This window comes from Salminus brasiliensis, chromosome 5 (assembly GCF_030463535.1).
Source record: "Salminus brasiliensis chromosome 5, fSalBra1.hap2, whole genome shotgun sequence".
In the NCBI taxonomy this organism is placed as follows: Eukaryota; Metazoa; Chordata; class Actinopteri; order Characiformes; family Bryconidae; genus Salminus; species Salminus brasiliensis.
This window is the reverse complement of record NC_132882.1, coordinates 14,403,419-14,422,872: the sequence shown is the minus strand read 5'-3', so window position 1 is coordinate 14,422,872 and position 19,454 is coordinate 14,403,419. Positions and strand designations below refer to the sequence as shown.

The window sequence follows — 19,454 nt, the reverse complement described above, 5'->3', positions numbered from 1 at the left end:
GGTATTTCTGGATTGTGTTACTCAAGAAACTCCTTCTTTCTTGACACTGGTGCACTGCGGACAACAGAGATTCACCATACAAAGCCTCCTGAGGTACAACAGAGGAATAGTTCTTGAATGTCTGAAGTGACACCACAGCTTAAAATGGTGCTGAATGCCATATCTGCGTGATGCTGATTTATGAAATGTTGTTGTATTCCCACGCTGCAGGGCAGCTCCTTACAAGGCGTGTGTATTCGTGTGTGTGTCCTGACAGTGTTCATGGGAGCAGAAGACAGGAAAGGTCTCAGAAACTCTCTCCATGGGAGTCTTTTCGGCCCCTTTCCTCACTCAGTCCCCAGAGTCAAATCATAGCTTAAAGGACTCATGCCTTACATTTTTCTCATATCTTATTTGATGTTTGTGTGATTTCATGTATCAAAAACAGTCAGAATTCAGGTTTAAATATGAATTAATATTTGTGATTAATGTTTTTTTTATCCCTTAGAACTAAACAGACTGTTTGGGTACTGTGCTTTAAATACTTACATACTGTATGGACCATGGTATTGGGACACACCTCTTAATCATTGAATTCAGGATTATTTCATTCAGGTGTGTTAAATGAAGCCCCCAGCCATGCAGTCTGCCTTTACACACATTAGTGAAAGAACAGGGTGATTCTAAAGAGCTCACTAAATTCCAGCGTGGTACTGTAATAGGAGCCACCTAGCAACGACAGTCAGTTGGTGAAATTTCTTTCCACCATCAACTGTGAGTGATATTATTGAAAAAAAAATACTTAAAGGTACAGAGCGGAGTCATCGAGTTCTGTGCATAATGCAGAAAAGTCACCAATGCTCTGCTGACTGCTGAGTGTGCTGAGAGCTGCAACTCCAAATGAACCAATTGATTAAGAAATGGATGTCATAAAATCTCCTGTCGGTGTAATGCGTAGGTGTCCCATTACTTTTGTCCTATAATGCATGTAGGACCTTTGTTCTTGTTGGTTGTTCTGTGTGGTTCTTGTGGTTCTTCTAGCTTAAGCCGCTGTAGGCTCATTAAGTGCATATATAAAAGTGTCATCACAAAAGCAACCTGTGATGTGAAAGACATGTTTACAACCTTAATCTTAATCTTAATCATAGTACGAGCCCTTTAAAACAACCTGGTAAGAAGTCTGTGTTCCTTATTATGTATTAATGTGTGCATTAGCATGTTCAATAGTGCACAGATGCTGCCAATCAGAGATGGCAGAGAAGTTGGCAGCTTTATCAGAACTCTGTAACAGCAGCTAAACACTATAATTACTCTGCGCTGAACTGTTTTTCCTTCAGCTTTTACCATCATATATTACGGTATGCTTTGAGTCTGTTTTTCATGGACTTGCCAATATTAAAGTTAGTCATACAGCTAAGAGCTCACTAAACTTTCTATAAAAAGAAACAGTAATATTCTACAGATGCACAATCCAGTATTCAATAGATACTTGACTGGGCCAGTTTCTCTGAAGTGACTATCTATCTTCAGTCTATTTTGATATTACAAGGACCAAATCTGGTTTCACGCATGGTAAAAGTGCTGTGCTGTGAGTACTGAAATTTTAATTCAGTGTTTCTGCTTTTTCTGAAGTGCAGTTTTTTGTACTGTTTGGATTGTGTATCTCAGGGTAGAAGCATGAATCTAGAGAAATAAAGGAAAAGTAGCTTTAAATATAAGGTTAAAAATGGGAGTTAGGAAAACATTTAACTACACTAAGCTGAATTATCTCATAAAACGCTCTATATAGTTAGTCAGTTTATCAAGTTGGCCTGGCTTCAAATTTTTACTGTGCAGAAAGGATGATCTTTAACTTAAAGCATAATGCAAAAACAGTATTCTTACATAACATACAATTTCTACGAGCATTTTAATATTTCTATTCCCCTGGAACGACCTTTTAAGCTTGGATTAAGCGTGCTACATCTTTCTATATGATATGACAGCAAGAGTGTGTTTTATTTTACCATAGTTTCTGCCAGGCCTCTAATATTGTGCTGTTTCCCCGCAGAACCATGAAATCACTGTGGAGCTGTGTGTTCCTGTTTCTCTTGGGCTGTGTGTGTGACCTCACATTGTGTTTGGACCCCAGAGATCACAATGTGTGCAGTTTATGGGAAAGGTAAGCTCTGCATATCAAGTATGTGAGTACGTTGATCATTCAGTGAAATACTGACTCCAGTACAAGAATATCCTGAAATATCCAGCATATATATCCCAGCACACCTACCAGTAATCCTGAGGTGACCTAGTTGTGTAACAGCAGTCGGAACGCTACAGCATGGGAGCAGTTGAACTTCAGAACCACTGCTTTAATGACTCATGTTACTAAGCAAAACCTGAGTAGGTCGATAGTACCTACACCCATAGAGCATGCTACTGCTTTTCAGATCGATCAGGCTTATGGTTTTCTTTTTTCTTTATTTATTTCCAATCGGAAATAAATTGCAGAATGTAGAAAATCACTGCCACTAGTGATGTCTCACTGGTCAGAGCATACAGAGTCTGTTTATCCCTGGCCTTAACATGCATTTTAGTATCCAGATAGTATCTGGATCATCTGGAATTCTGTATATATGTATTCTCTGACCGGATTCTGTTTACACTTGTCACTAAAATGCATCGCTAGTGTGACTAGATAAGATCCGATTTTACTTTCCCATGTTTAAAACTCATCAAACTTAGCACTTAATTTCCATTTTCCTTCCTGAAAAAACAATTGTTTCTCACCAAGGTGGCCCATCTCTGGGAGACCGTGAACAGTTTAGAGGGACTGCGGGGGTTCCACAACGTGGTGGCTCTATAAGAAAATGCCAAGAACTATTTAATCTGCAAGGGAACCAAATATGTAATACTTCTATCATCTACTGGTAAAGAAAGAGAGAGTGAAAGATACAGAAAGAGAGAAGGAGAGATGCCAAGATCCAGCCAAGAAAGCCAAGAAATAATTACTCATATTAATGTTTTTTTCCCCCATTTGCCTGACTGTATCCGGACATTCTGGACGTTCTGTTTACACTTGTGTTAAATGTGGAAGAGATCCATCTCTGACCACCTCTGAATGTGGTTTGAGTGATCCAGTTGTAATCTGATCACAGTGCACCCTGGGGTGTTTACACCTCGCTCTTGGTGTGGTCAAGTAAAATCCCAACATTTATCACCACAGCAATCAGCCTTGATACATAGCAACCACCTATCAACCACCTGCTACATTTCTTATTTACATTTGTTATATTATTTGTATCTTTTTATTCGCTGCTTTCTCAAGCCAACTTCATTAACCTTCATTCTGTAGTTACTACTACTACTGAATCTTTAGGGCTTTACCCTGTAGGCGTTTGTCAGACTGAGTAACTGGTTTGCACTTTCTGCAGTTTTACCACGTCAGTGAAGGAGTCGTATGCTCAGCCGTTTGATCAGGCCTATAAGGAGCCCTGCTCTGAACCCTGGAGATCCAACACATGCACTCGACACAGGTGAGACAAACCCAAACCCTGCTGATGTTGATATGCATCATGTAAATGCTTTGATTTTTCCAGCTGATTTTGAGGATCTGGGCTTGGGTCTGGATGTGAGAGCGCCCTTTCGCACACTACAGACTTCTGCGTTATCAGTATTGTGAAGGCTGGTAATATGCTAATGATTTGCATTGATTTGATTGATTGATTTTGTGCAGTCCCAAAGCAATCTGAGGTAAGAGTTAAATGTCATGGTACACAGCCATTGCCCACGCAGGTGCTCCACAGTGAGACTGGATAAATCTACATTCTGTCCAACCATACGTCCATTTCTGGACCACCTGAACTGGGACTGCATATTTGTTATGCTATATTTCAGTAACGGTGGCCTTTAGAACACAGCATTTTTCCAGCCTCTCTCATAACAGTGCCCTCGGGTCCCTCCCTAACGTTTGTGCCAAACTAACTTCATCCAAACAATCAGGCCAGCCGTTTTTGGAACACATTTACAAATGAAATGAGGCTGTATGAATATGCTGTTTATTTTGGAGTCGATTACAGTAGAAGAGCTTCACTAACTGCTCCCTGGTGATGAAGGAACCCGGCTGAGATGAAGAGCTTTCTCTTGACTTTTGATCATTCTTTTTCTACACTGACATTTCTTCTTTATGTGCCCTTGAGTATAGAGCATCTAACTCTCTCTCTCTCTCTCTCTCTCTCTTACTCTCCATCACATGCTTCTGTTGTCTTTTTCCAGCCAGCACTCCATCATCTCTCTTTTTCTTCCTCTTTCTTTTCTTCGTCTTTTCTTTCTTTCTCATTCTCTCAATTTCTTCTTTTTGTTCACTATCTCTCTCATTTTCTTTCTTTCTGTCACTTTTTTCTATGCTCTAATTTTTTCTTTCTTTTTCCTTTTTTTCTTTCATCCATTGTGTTTTCTTTCTTTCTTTTTTCTTTCTTTCTTTCTTTCTTTCGTTTTTTTCTCTCTCACTCTCTTTCTTCTCTCTCTGTCTCGTTTATTCGGTTATTCTTTTTATCCTCTTTCTTTCTTTTTATTTCTTTATTTCCTTCCCATTTTTTCTCTCTTTCTCTTTCTCTCATTCTTCTTCTGTCTAATTTTTTTCTTTCTTAGTTTCTCTTTTTTCTCTCACTCTTTCTTTTTTCTGTTTCTGTTTTTAGTCTGTTTCTTTTTCTTTCTTTTTCCCTTTTTATTTGTTTAATTTATTTCTCTTTTTTCTCTCACTCTCTTCTCTCTGTCATATTCTGTATTTCTTTTTTTTCTTTTTTCTTCTCCGTCGCTGTCTCGTTTTTTCTTTATTTCTTTCTTCATTCTTTTCTCACTCTTTCTTTTTTCATTCTTTTCTCACTCTTTCTTTTTTCTGTTTTTCTGTTTCTGTTTTTTATTCTGTTTCTTTTTCTTTCTTTTTCCCTTTTTATTTGTTTAATTTATTTCCCTTTTTTTCTCTCACTCTCTCTCTGTCTAATTTTTCTGTATATCTTTCTTTCTTTTTTCTTTCTCTTTCTCTCGTTCTTCTGTCTAATTGTTTTCTTTCTTATTTTCTTACTTTCTCTTACTCTTTCTTTTTTCTGTTTCTGTTTTTAGTCTGTTTCTTTTTCTTTCTTTTTCCCTTTTTATTTGTTTAATTTATTTCTCTTTTTTCTCTCACTCTCTCTTCTCTCTGTCATATTCTGTATTTTTTTTTCTCTTACATCCTCCTACTCCTACTTTCTCTGTCTTCTCCTTCTCTCTCTTTTTTATTCTTTATTTCCCTTTTTCTTTCTCTCACTCTCCTCTCTCTTCTCTCATTATCTCATTTTCTTTCTTTCTTTCTTTCTTATTCTCTCTTATGGCTCATTTTGTCACTTTCTTTTCTAGTCTCTCATTTCTTTCTTTCTTACTTGCTATCTCATGTCTCATGCTCTCTGTCTCCTCAGGATCACATATAAAACAGCTTATCGGCAGTCAGTGAAGATGGACTATCGCAGAAGGTATCAGTGCTGCCCGGGGTTCTATGAGAGCAGGAACAGTTGTGTCCGTAAGTAATACAGTAAATCAGCCATGGAACAGCCTGTAAAGTCATTGACATTTTGTGAAACAGTTAGAATAACCTCCCCAGCCCCTGAAAACAGTGCTGCACTGAGTTACAGTTGATTTAATAAGTGCTTCATTTCAACTTGCATAAAAAAGACAACATCATTACAATTACTGCCAGAAAACGCAGTTATGCTGATGTAATAATCTATTTTTGGAAACATTTGAGGCATTTTGATCATGTGAATTTAAAAAATGGGATAGTTTGATGTATCACTTCTGTATGTGATATGATGTATTCTAGCTCGCTGCACCAAAGAGTGTGTCCACGGTCGTTGTGTCGCCCCAGATCGCTGTCAGTGTGAGGGCGGCTGGCGAGGAGACGACTGCTCCAGTGGTAAGTTTTCAGTCCTAGCACACACTCATACACATACGGCGGCATTCTCACCAGACAGTGCACTGGCGCCGTTCTTCACGCTGCTGTGTTGGTGTTACAGCTCGTGTTTTTACACGTGTTCGCTCTCCTCTATTCTCTGTACCACCACTTAGACACAAGTCAGCTGATATTAACTTCTTATGACACTGATTTAGATAATAAATATCTGTCTTAAAAGAGTTTTAACCAAACTGGAACCACTAGGCAGTGATATGGAGGTTATTCAGAACTTATGCAACACAGCGCTTTGGATCAGATATCTGGATTCACACTGCAATGTTCTCCAGACTGAGGGGCTGAGGGACTGTGGGGCTGGTGGTTGAGTGCATTGCCTTGTGGAGGGATTACGCACAGATGAAATGGAAACTCTGGCCTCCTGCACTGTGCAGAGACCTCAGGATTTGATTGGCTCCTCAAAAGGGACCCGTTCTCTGATTGGCTGGGCTTCTCAGCCCTGTCATTAGATCACATTGGCAGAATGAGATATGACACTTCCTGAATGCCTGTGCGTTGAGAGAGTGGTGGGAAAGAGGAGAAGTCAAGGTTTTAAACGCATTTTCTTTCCCTGCTCTAACAAACACAACACAGCTCCACATTCAAACCATTACCTAGTGCTTTGGCAGCTGTTATTCAAACAGAGCTGAATCCAAAAGCGTGACGGGAATGCAAAGAAGCATAATTTGCAGTGCCGCTAAGCAGAAAAGCTACAGTGAAGCTCTGTCAAACTGCTATTAACTGACTTGGACTGAGTGTAAACATTTCATTTCTGAAAAAGATACTAAATGAAGGACTCAGAGGTCGGCTGTCTCATTGCAGTATGTGAAGGGAAGAGCTAATGTCATTTTCTTGTGTGCAGTGAAGTGATAGTCAGCTCTGGTGCAGCCAGGACTCGATTTTAGAAGGTGGGGGAGGGAAGCAAAAATAGAAAAAAACTGCTGTCCCACCTTTTGAGTAATGTTATACACAAGGATATAAGTGTAATATAATCAGGGCTAGCACTGCAGGTAGATAAACAGAGGGGTTAAACATTTAGTATAGATATTTGGTGATTCTGTTCCTTTCAATCCCTTAGTTCCATCACCAGTGTATCATCAGGTGTTTAAACCAGCATATTTGACTAGGGCAAAGCACACATGCACCTACAGAGGAGGCACAGTACATACGGTACCTATAAAAAGTATTCACCCCCTTGGATGCTTTCCCATTAATTCCTTTAACAGATGGAATCATGGTCAAAATAGTTTACCTTTTTTACAAGAATTTACAAAGAAATGTAAAAGTACAAACAGATTTCTACAAAGCAGAAAAATATATATACTGTTCAATAAATGACTGCATAAATATTCACCTCCCTTAAAGTGACCTAATTCAACATAGGTCCAGGCTGTTGGTGCCAGTGTACTGACAACTAGTGGAATGGGGATCACCTGAGTGTAGCGAATGTGTCTTGAGTAATTGTAGTATAAAGACACCTGTCTGGATCTCCTTAAACAGTCACTGGTTAACCCCTTAAACAGCCTAGGGCCTGCAGACGGGCCAAAAGTCTTATTACAAACCTCTGTTACCAAAGAACAGCCCCACTAGTTTGTACAGAAGTCCCTGTAGTTACTGGGTAATGTACATTAGTGTGTAATAACAGGGTTAATTAGTATTCCTGACTACAAATAAACCATGAAGACAAAAGAACACATCCATTCAACTTTGAGAAATGGCTACTGAAGAGTATAAGTATACAATACAAAGTCATTAAACATCCAATGGAGTTCAGTTAAATCCATCATTAAGAAATGGAAGGAATATTGCACATCTTCCTAGATCAGGATGTCCTTACAAACTGAGTGACTGTGCAAGGAGGAGGCCTCACTAGTCTCCTTCTTGCACATTGACCATGATTTCATTTATAAAAGCAATAAAAGGGGAAATTATTAAATGGGGTGAGTACTGTTTATAGTGCTTTGATAAATGAGCTGCAGCAGCTTAAGTCTTTTTAGCACTATTTTTTCCCATCTGCAGTTCAAACTCCCTCATCACATGACGTTAGAACGTTATGCCACTCTAGAGCTGTAAAATTACACAGTTCTGAGTAAACTTACTTTTCTGTTCATATTCAGACTCAGACACAGATATGTACATGGTTTCACAGCTCAAGCGTAGCACAACTGTCTAACTGTCTAACCGGCTTGTCAAAAATCCCATCAATTCCTTAGCCCTCCATAGCCAGGAGTCATAGACAGGCCACCTCTGATGTGATGCAGGGGGTCCTAACCTACAGATGGGAATAAACATGTAAGGAGAGATTTTGAATGATGTTGAAGTTTTAGTGTTGCTTAAATCCTCTGTTCCAGTTATTTTTTCTTACATTTCAAGCTCTGGCTATAAAAGACTCAAAGCTTGACTGAATGGTCCTCATACTATGGTTTGTGAGGAAGGGGGATGGGGCTTACAGTTCAGACCTTCACCATGACTCTGAATTTTCTCTTGGGGGAAGTGAGGAATTTTCCCATGTCGCAAAATCACATTTTACATTCAGTGGAAATCTGCCAGCTTACTTATAAGTGCTCATTAAGTCTCTGTGAAGATCCACAGGTCAGAGAGCATGTCCTTCTTCAAGTGAAGTCTCTTCATCAGATATAAATATCACTGAGAGATAGAGAGAGGGACTGAGGATAAGAGGACACCAATGATAAACAAGGATCTTCTTTGTCTTGTTAAAAAGCTGCTCATCTTCACATGCCACTGTGTTTATAATCACAACGTTTTTGTAGAAGGAGCTTTTACCCAGAAAAAATCGGATTCAGGAACATGTCATGCTTTAAGCATACGCTTATAATATATGTAATAAAGCATGTTCTCAGTGATTTGACAAGGCAGTGTCCTCTAAAGACTTTGAACCCAAAAACCTCAAGTTGCTGGCCTTTTCTTGCTTGTTGACGTCTGTCTCTGGGAACAGACTCCCTCCAGGTCACTCCAGGGTTCGCACTGAGAGCCAACACTGAACTCCAGCTACTAGAGTTTGACATGTGGACGTGGAACTTTCAGTCACAGCCGTTTTTAACTATCAGAGCGTATTTTTGTAGCCAGGCTTCAGAAGTCCAAATCTCTACTCTGGGTAAAGATTTCCATACCTGAGCTAAGCCTGACGTGTTCTTTACATATCCCATCTTAGACAACTAGGGTGAAAAAGCTAGAACTGAGAATGTTGAGCACCTTGTCTTAGCACCCAAAAGTGACAGCTTAGCAAACTTAGACTTGGGTATGAAATCTGCATCCCTGTGATCAAGAACCCAGCACATTCACCACTGAGCAATCACGTTATGGCATACTTTTGAGATCTTTCATTAGCTTTCCAGTAATTGTTTTGTATACTGTGTACAAAACAAAACAAAACAAAACAAAAAAATAAAATAAAATAAAATTATATATATATATATATATATATGTGTGTGTGTGTGTGTGTAAATATATATATTTATATTCAACCAGGTGTGTCTGACTTTATATATATATATATATATATATATATATATATATATATATATATATATATATATATATAAATATATTGCATCGCAGTTACATATGTAGGCTTTCAGACATATGTCTCATACACTAGAATGTGAAATGTAGCTTATTCAGCTGAATGACTTCTTATTCATTCATAAACACAGGTTTGTTAAGTTAGCCAGAATGCTAATCAAATACAACTGGTTTGTTTGACTGAAAGCTCTTCTGCCAAGAGTAGCAGTCCACTTTTGTTTCAAACAGCTGATTAATCTTCTCTCTGAGATATAGTGGACTTATTGTGATACAGATCTTAATCCAGACTCATATTTCCCAGCATCTTTATTTGGGGAGCTTCACTACACAACTTGACTTATGCTGCATTTACAGTATAGCAGGAAATAATGGTTACCGCCAGAAGAAAATGTATCCGGCTTGGTAATTTTATAGGAAAAAAAACTTGTATGATGTACATTCATTTAACAAGATGACATAAACGTAAAAAAGCATCTGTCATTTTCCACTGGCAAAAAAACAAACAGACAAAAATGGCATTGTGGGCGTATGGATGATTTTGAGTGTGCTCATGAGTGGTGCTGCTGATAAGATGTTAGGAAATGTGTGTGTGTGTGTGTTGTGTGATGGATACTCCTATCTTGGCGTCTCATGTTGAATGTCTCAGTTTGCACTTCATTGAAATCTAAGCTCTGTGTGAAAGCTGTTTTTACTTCACCTTGAGCATCATCTGAACTCCACTGTAAAATTTCCCATTTTGAGCTCATTCATCTTGTTAGCTCCATGCAAATTCTTTGGTTAATCTGGACTCAAGCATGTAACATGATACGAAGGAGTGCAGAGATATTGAGGGGACCGTCTTCAGTATGTCAGCAATTCCATGTTGCATCAGCCGGCAAGAGTCCTCCATATTGAGAGTGTAGTGCATGGTTTGGGATATTGTGAAGTGGTCCTAGTTCACTCCTCATAAATGCAGTTGATGTGACAGGATCTGTCAATATGAACTCATAATATGATCGTTATCATGCAAAAAAGCATACTGTAATGTATCAGATACACGACATTCAAGAAATTCATTCTTAACAATTGTGTTATTTAGTGCACATAATAGAGCTGAGCAATGAAATGATAAATTACACTACATTGTGTCATGTTTTATGCTTTTCTGAGCATAGTGTTGATTTCATCACTGACTGCCTTCATGTTTTGTTACAAAGAGAACAAAATCAGTCCTGGTTAATTGGAGTTAGTGCAATGCAGTGTGTTGAATATTAATTAAAAACATCCTTCTTTTTAAGACTTTTTCAAATATGCCACACACCTTCTTTTTTGTTCATTTTTACTTGCCAGATTTCAGAAAATATTGGCATTTTCTTGAGGTACAGTAATGTTATGTTATGTTATGAGCAGTAAACAGTACAGCTGTCATATTTTTGCAAAGAAATCTGAATTTTGTCTGACTCATGTAGAGCCAAAGTTTTCATATGATCAGAGAGGGTCTTGAATGTGTTAAATAAATAACAATATCACAAAAATACACAATCACAGTGGTTGATAAGACGAGAGAAAGGTATTTCTGTAGCCCTTTTCACAGCTTTACAGAAATCCTGGTCCGAGCCAGTGGCGACAGTGCAAAGAAAAACTCCCTCAGGTCGGGAGGAAGAAACCTTCAGAGGAACTGAGACTCAAAATAGGAACCCACCCTCCTGTGGTTGACACTGGATAGCACAACAAATAACAGAACAACAAGAATACCTGGACAGAAATAGTGTGATAATGAGGAGCTGTGGCTAATGTGACAGCATGAGTTCATGTTCATGCAGGTTAAACAGTCATCACACTGCAGGACAGCAGGAGCAGGACAGCATCACACTGGAGGGTGCAGCAGGGAGTGGAGAGACAAAGGGGTTAGGAGGCTTGTGGCAAATCTTAGCAAGATTTGACATGATTTCTCACACCTGAAATAAAAAAAAAATATGTTTTCAGCATGTGGTGCTCTTCACTGGGGTCCAGACTGCAGTAAGCTGTGCCAGTGCCAGAATGGAGGCCAGTGTGATGTTGTCTCTGGCTCATGCCTTTGCTCTCCCGGATACACAGGCACCCACTGCCAGGTAGCTCTTCTGGGTGGATATACACACACATATGCACACAAAACTCACTAGGAAATGAAAGAGAGATTTGTAAGGATGATGTTTTTGATGGAAATAAATAAGTCTATTAATTGTAAAAAGCTGTGCTTCTGTGACTGATAGCATCTACTGATAGCACACACTGTATATATCCCATTTGGTTTATGTATTTTAAATGACCTCTGCTGTTTATTTCCTACATGCACGTACATGTACGTATTTGTCTCATACAGTAGTGTGCAACACACTAACACAATGTTTTATTTACTAGGACCCATGTCCTAAGGGGTTCTTTGGGCAGGGCTGTCAGCAGCATTGCCAGTGTGGAACAGGCGGCTCCTGCAATACAACAACTGGAGAGTGTGTGTGCAGAGAGAGAGTTACTGGGACACTGTAAGCAGTTACTTTATTTTATGAGCTTGTTTTGCCATGAAATAAGGAATGTTTGATTACAAAAATGCGCAATGTCTTTTTTTTTGTATATACCAAACAAGTGGCAGTTTTCGCATTTACTTTATTACATCTAGGCTATGTTGTATTAACACTTACTGACTACTTTATGAGGTCTACTTGTCTTAGCCACTATATAGGTGTACAGATACAGACTGTAGTCTGCCTGTACAGTTTGTCAGCCACTCTACATTTTATACTGCATTGATCATTGGTCATTTCCTAACCCCAGGACCAGGTATTTTTTAGGTGATGGCCTATTTTCAGCACAGTAGTGATCACTGACATCGTTTTTCCACAGTAATGTGTTTAGTCCAGTGTAAAGATTACTTTGTCAGTCAAATGTAGATTTTTTGTTTGTTTGTCAGCCACAAGTATCCAGTCGAGTGCTAGTATATGGTCAGAAACTGATCGCTGATGAAGACAAACATATTGTGATAAATATTGCAACAGTAAAAAGAACACATCATTTCTAATAATGTGGCTAGTATGTGGAACAATGAGTTATAATTTTAGCTTTCATGTATAGCAGCAAAGAAACTGTGCATATTCATATCTCTATGTTCTCATCAGATGTGATGAACCATGTTTGAAGTCTCGCCGATGCCCACCTCGCTGCTCATGCCAGAATGGAGGCATCTGCCAGGGCAAAGGAGTGTGTCTTTGCCCCCCTGGGTGGACGGTAGGAGTCTGTATTTCACAAAATAGATTTAGGGCCTTTTTTTGCATCTGCACTTTTTAGTCCACCTAAATCAGACTCTGGTTAGTTTACATGCTTGGTGGGATTTGCTTTGGCCGGTGTAAATACAGCAATTACGCTCAGATGTGGACCAAAACAACTGCACTGAGACCCCTCTCGGTCTCTGAAGTGATTGGACCTCAAACCGACCCAACTATAAGAAAGTTGGAGCTAAACGGCTTCTGTAGCCTGGTGTTAACCGGGTACGTTGCCCAGATAATTGCAACAGCTATGGTCAAATGCCATTTCTACTGTTGCTCCATGTTAAACTACACAGAAATATAAAGTAGTCCAGAACACAGAACATTCTTCCTATATTTACTCTCTTGCTCCCTTCCCAGACAGGTCTGACCAATAAGTGGAGTGAACGATATCACATGGTTTGTTGTGATGTATTTTAGTGTACAATGTGTATCAGATTTACAAACTCTTTAACTGGTTCAGACCAAAGGGAAGTAGTTACAGGTGTTAATCAAATTGTCTTTTGGTTTGGTTTACATTTAACAACAATTGTGATATAATATATTCATATGGAACCTCTTAGAATACTATCGAACTATTAGAACCCTAGATGTCTGCTGATTCTTGTTTTGATGGATTAACATTTTACATTAAGCAGATGCATGTGTTTGAGTAGTCTGTGTCTCTCTTTTAGGGGACAGTGTGTACAGAGCGCTGTGCTGAGGGGAGGTTTGGCGAGAACTGTGCTAAGGAGTGTCTGTGCCATAATGGAGGTCACTGTGACCCAGAGACAGGCCAGTGTCAGTGTGCTGCTGGTTTCACTGGCGAGAGGTAAGTTTATTATAAAACACACTACAGTGAGCAGCTGCTTTATTAAGATGATGTAGGCTGTAATCTGATGTAAGAATAATGTAGTCTTTCTCAGGTGCAGTGCTGTACCACTCTACCGCATCCAAATGAAGGGTCTTACTGTCCTTCTCTAGCACACATATAGTGTTACACATTGAAGGTTGAGAAGCAGAATGTAAACAAGATGTAAGCTTTTATTTACACAAAACCAAAAAACTGAGCAAATAACAAAACCAAGCACTGAAATCATGGCACAGATTAGCATGGTTAGATGTAAGCAAGAGAGGTAAGCAAACATGAAGATGCAAGACCAAACAAAGGAACACTGAAGCAAACAGGAAACCTCTACAGAGGACTAGACTAGATCGCCCTGGGATTGATAATGGGGGGACAGAGCTACTAAAGACACACAAGTGGAAACACTGCTGAAGAGGCGGGGCTAGGGTACTGAGATCAAAACAAACAGTGAAATGCAAGAAGCACAGTGGTGGGTGCAGAACTGATAGATAGACTGTTGAACAGATAGATTGATTGACAAACAGGAGTTGTCTTGCTTTTTCCCTGAACAAGGCTTTCTATTAGATTTTGGAGCATTGCTGTAAGGATTTGATTGCATTCGGCGACAAGAGCGTTAGCGAGGTCAGGATGTTGAATGATTACCACCCAATGATCATCCCCATCTCCCCAACTCATCCCAAAAGTATTAGATGGAGCACCATCCATCATTCTAGAGAACACAGTTCCACTACTCCACAGCTCAATGCTAGCGGGCTTTATACCCATCTAGCCCACGCCTGGCATAAGTCCTATTTTATTGGCAGTACATTTCTACAGGGACTAGATAAATGTATACGTGTGTGCTCTTGCACATCTGTGCCAGTAATGGGTGCAAAAAAACTGAATGCATTCATTAGAAGGGGTGTCCACAAACATTTGGACATATGGTACATATAGATAGATAGATAGATAGATAGATAGATAGATATGCATGCATTAGGTTTGTCAGTGTAGCGTGTTTCAGAAATCTAACAGCAGGAAAACACACTGCTCACTCTCTACACAGTGCCAGAAGGGATGGGAAACATCAGGCTCATGTGTATCCTCCCTGTCGAACTTTGCTGTGGTGTGTTTAAGAGCCACATGTGTTTCCAGTACAATTGCTGGCTCTGTGGAATTGACCCTAAGTTCAGAGGCTTTCTTTGTAGCCACACCAGTAAAGGTATTCAAAGGTCAGATTTTTTTATGCAGCACAGAACAGAAGATGTATGCGAAGTATGCAAAGATGTATGCATGTAAGTGTATGCAAATGTATATGCATATAAATGCATGTGTGTAGACTATGTGTTTTTAAATCCACACGTTCTCTCTCTCCGCAGGTGTAATGAGGAGTGTGCCGTGGGAAGTTACGGTCAGGACTGTAAGGGTGTGTGTGACTGCACTAATGGCGCACGCTGCTATCACATTCACGGCGGCTGTTTGTGTGAACCTGGCTTCAGCGGTCCACAGTGCTCTCAGAGGATGTGTGCTGAGGCAGCCTTCGGCATGCACTGTGAACACAGCTGCCTCTGCAACCCCCAGCACACTCACAGGTGGGGTTTAGTGGGGATTAACACACATGATCAACACTGTTTAGAGGTTATCCTCACTTATTTAGCACATTATTTATGAATGAAAGTATTTTATACTGTGTTTTATATTGTTGCTGTCACTTCGAAACCTTCAAAAAATCAGCTGCACAATGAAAAAACAGACCAATAGAAATAATGAACACGAAATCATGTTGCATTGATACATGTCACATATGTCACATATGTCTTTCTCTGCTCCTACAATTAGTGACATTATAGCTGGAGTAGGTGGGTTTGTGGAAACCAGTAAGTGTAAGCTAGGTTTTAGAACCATTTAACTAAAAAAAAAAAAACTTCTTCCAAAAGCGATCCCTCAGGACACATAAACGCACGGGCCGGTCTAGTCAGGACAGAGAACGCTGTGGAAAAGTGTGCAACGCAGTGGTGATGCTTCAATGCTTTGAAGGTGTAGAAGTTGAGGAATCTTTTTCATATCTATAAATAAACACAAATAAGCTGACATGCTACATCAGCTCGCTTGTAAAATGTCCCATATAAGACCAGTATAGACTACCATAAGATACCATCAAAATACCATCCATCCAAACTTGGCCAAAACTACAATGCAGAGGTAATTGACCATACACACACCATACACACACAGGTTCTGTCCTAACTGCATACTACACACCAATACTATAGGATATATACTATATACTAATGTTAATAGTGCGGTTTTGGTAGGTTAGTATACAAAATATCAACAAACTGACCTATTTAGTACTAACAGGAAGTGATGACGTGTTGCTATGCCAATACTGATACATAATGTAGCTACGTACATACATTAAGTAGCTACATAATTCCCTCATAAACAAGACATAACAGATAATTTCCCGTCCAGCAGAAAAAGGCCAACCTTGGCCTTTCTACTCCCTCAGGTTTCACCACAAAAAGTTGGAAAGCCACACCAGTGCACTGGTAGTTCAAAGCTTTATCTACTTCTGTCTTTCCTTTCTTTGTTTCTTTAGGAGTTGCAAGATGATGTAGGTACAGATAAGTGGGTCCCCTACTCCAGCTTTACGTCAAGTTACCAATGTCTTCACACACAATTCTGACCCTGAGTGGTTTTAAGGGGGAAAATTAGAGCTCTACAGAATACTTTGTGGGTTGGATATAAAAATCTCACCGCAAAACTTGGCGAGGTGTGAACAGAGAGGGCTGTGAGACTTTTAGACTACTCTTCAGTAAGTAACTCACTCAGCAGCAGCATTTAGCAGTTTTGCCTATAAAAATACTGTATAGCATTACAATATATGCAAATAAACATGAACACAGTGGTCAGTAGTGTGGTCAGGTCAGAGTTACTGGTGTGAAGGTTAGAAGAATGTCTTTTTTTTAGCAGAGCTGCCAAATTTTACAATTATTTTGAAGTGAGATTCGGTTGGTCCAGCCCCAGATGGACTGTGTGTTTAATCAGTGAAATCCGGAGTGGCAGGGGGTTGTGCTCTCCTCCAGAAAGTCTGCTGTTGTTGGTCCAAACTGAGGTTGTGTTTAATCAGTACAATCTGGAGCAGCAGCTGTAGTTGGACGTTGCAGGGGAATGAGGGGCTGTTGATAATATGTTAGAAATAACAAGTGTGGCGTAAAAAAGAGTGAGATTAGAGCTAATTGTGTGAGTCTCACTGCTAACACATGAAACCTACGGTTAGGTTAGATAAACTATGTATTGGATGTTATCTAGAAATGCTGGGCTAACTTGGGAAGAGCTTTAGAAATATTTAAGCTAACACCCACACACATGAAATCAATAATACGCAATAAACTCTTTATTTGTTAGTTTGAATTCACTGTAATCTTAGTGTTTGTCAAACAACATTTACTGTCCAGAGAAATTGCTTTAAATATTTCCTCTGATGCCTGAGACGTTTGCACAGTTTTGGATTTAACACGTCGTAAATTTCTTTGAGTCATAAACTGCTTTGACTTGTGGAATTTTATACATCCCAAAAGATCATGACACTTCTCCGGCTGGAAACAGGACTGGATGGACTGTCCAAGAATTGTTTCGCAAACATTTTTTTTATTTGTGCTTGTCCTATAAAGCTTTTAATGCACAATTACACACACATATACACATATATACAGTTGTTGTATTATTAGTGTTGTGTGTGTTTCGTTGCAGTTGTCACCCTCTGAAAGGAGAGTGCACATGCCAGCCTGGCTGGGCGGGACTCTTCTGTAATGAAACCTGTGCTCATGGTTACTATGGTAATGGTTGCCTTGAGCCCTGCCTGTGCGTGAACGGTGGGGTGTGTGACATGGTCAGCGGCGTGTGTCAGTGTGCGCCAGGATACACAGTAAGTGGACATGCAACATTTCCAACACCTTGTTTTATCTTAAACACAGCAAATATATTCAAAAACATACTTATATATAGCATTGCTGTAAGGATTTGATTGCATTCAGGGAGTTAGCGAGGTCAGGCTGCTGGGTGATCACCATCAAACCTCATCCCCAGCTCCCCAACTCATCCCAAAAATATTGGATGGAGCACCATCATTCCAGAGTACACAGTTCCACTGCTCCACAGCTTAGTGCTGGGGGGCTTTATACCCCTCTAGCACACACCTGGCGTTTGACATAGTGCCAATAGGTTCATGTTTATCTGCTCCAGAAAGTCCTACTCTACTGACAGTACTTCTCTACAGGTTCTGGAAATGTATTAGATGTATTTTTTTCTGAATGCAAGATTGAGAAACTGAGAAGCTATGGAATGTCCTTAGCTAAATGCACATATGTACTCTAGATCAGTGGTGACCAACTCTGCTCCTGAAGATCTACCAACTTTTGGAGTTAAGCTCCAACCCTAGTCAACCACACTTGATCCATCTAATTATCCATTTGCTTTACGAAGTGCTAGATTAGCTGAATGAAGTCAGATTAGGGCTGGAAGTGAAACCTGCGGGAAGGCAGATCTCCAGAAGGAGGTTTGGTGACCACTTCTCCAGATGGTTTACTTGATCCAGCTATATCAGTGATCTGGATTTGCCTGGTCCCTCCATTTCTACTATCTGCACTACTACTTTGTGTAGGGAATCCACTGTGAACAAGACTGTGAGAAGGGTTTGTACGGGAAGGATTGCGCCTCTGTGTGTACCTGCAAAAATGCCATCGCCTGCTCACCTATAGATGGAACTTGCTTCTGTAAAGAGGGTAAGCTAAGAGCTTATTACTATTGATTCCTTTCATCTAATAATCACTGAACGGAGATTATAGTGTGAAGAATATTCCTATACATATCAATAAACCCCTGAAGGCCCACAACTATTTTTTGTAAATGAGGGTATAGCTATTATATAGGATAGGATCATTTAGGCCACCCCAAAGCTTATATCAAGTTGCTAGCTATCAGACTAGTTTTCACCTGTCTATGACACTTGTTTACATATGTGATGCGGTACAACCCCAGACTGGTCTACCACAGCATCCAACTCCTTTTACTCCCCAGGGTCACTGCTCACACATATTTATTACATTTTACTATTAGTATAGTAGATTAGTTGGCAGCTTAATCACCCAGCCTTCACCCAGCACATGTACATATTTGTATATTTGTGTATTTTTTGTATTTATTGCCTGTTGCACTTATTGTCTATGCACCCTTTCATGTGTCTGTCAATTGTCCTACCTATATTGCACCAGAGAACTAACCTAGCAGTGTTGCATTGTTCTGTACAACCCTGTATTAGTATAATGACAATATGGTTCAGTTGAAAATGAAGATGAATTGAACATTTTAATTGTGTAAAAATGCTCCTTGGATTCTTTTGGATGATTTATTGCATTAACATTAGCATTTATTTAAAAAAGAATCCTGATAAAAATCAATACAGTATTTGGTCTCTTTCATTCTTGCACACAAATAACACAGTTGGAGTGAGGATGCCAAGTAGAGAGTTGCTTGTTGTTGTTGGTGTACGTGCTACTTTAATAGGACTATATTTACTCTCAATTAAGCATTAATCTCTACACATGACTGTGTGTTTATGTAAAGGATGGAGGGGTCCAGACTGTTCCATTCCATGTTCAGAAGGAACGTGGGGTCGAGGCTGCAATGCTACATGCCAGTGTGCTAACGGGGCAAAGTGTGATCCAGCGGACGGCTCGTGTACGTGTACAGCAGGCTGGAGAGGAGTGCTGTGTGACCAGCCCTGCCCTGTAAGTCTGTCACCAGTCTACACATTACAATAAGCAGAACCCTGTTACTGTCAGCTGCAGGAGCCACGGCTAGGCTT

At 39.8% G+C, this 19,454-nt stretch overlaps 1 protein-coding gene across 2 annotated transcripts in view; it reads left to right on the top strand.

Annotated features, from left to right (window-relative positions):
• Positions 1 to 19,454, top strand: part of pear1 (platelet endothelial aggregation receptor 1) — a 65,185-nt gene that overhangs the window by 34,668 nt on the left and 11,063 nt on the right. Inside the window, exons 2-13 of one of the 2 annotated variants that reach the window (XM_072679509.1) lie at positions 2,030 to 2,140; positions 3,393 to 3,494; positions 5,412 to 5,512; positions 5,813 to 5,905; positions 11,447 to 11,571; positions 11,861 to 11,982; positions 12,613 to 12,721; positions 13,434 to 13,570; positions 14,965 to 15,177; positions 17,342 to 17,516; positions 18,252 to 18,372; positions 19,214 to 19,377. In XM_072679509.1, the coding sequence (XP_072535610.1) occupies positions 2,034 to 2,140; positions 3,393 to 3,494; positions 5,412 to 5,512; positions 5,813 to 5,905; positions 11,447 to 11,571; positions 11,861 to 11,982; positions 12,613 to 12,721; positions 13,434 to 13,570; positions 14,965 to 15,177; positions 17,342 to 17,516; positions 18,252 to 18,372; positions 19,214 to 19,377 (1,569 nt within the window). In that variant the 5' untranslated portion in view covers positions 2,030 to 2,033. Of the gene's footprint in view, positions 1 to 2,029; positions 2,141 to 3,392; positions 3,495 to 5,411; positions 5,513 to 5,812; positions 5,906 to 11,446; positions 11,572 to 11,860; positions 11,983 to 12,612; positions 12,722 to 13,433; positions 13,571 to 14,964; positions 15,178 to 17,341; positions 17,517 to 18,251; positions 18,373 to 19,213; positions 19,378 to 19,454 lie in introns of those variants that run through there. The other variant, XM_072679510.1, reaches the window with a different exon arrangement.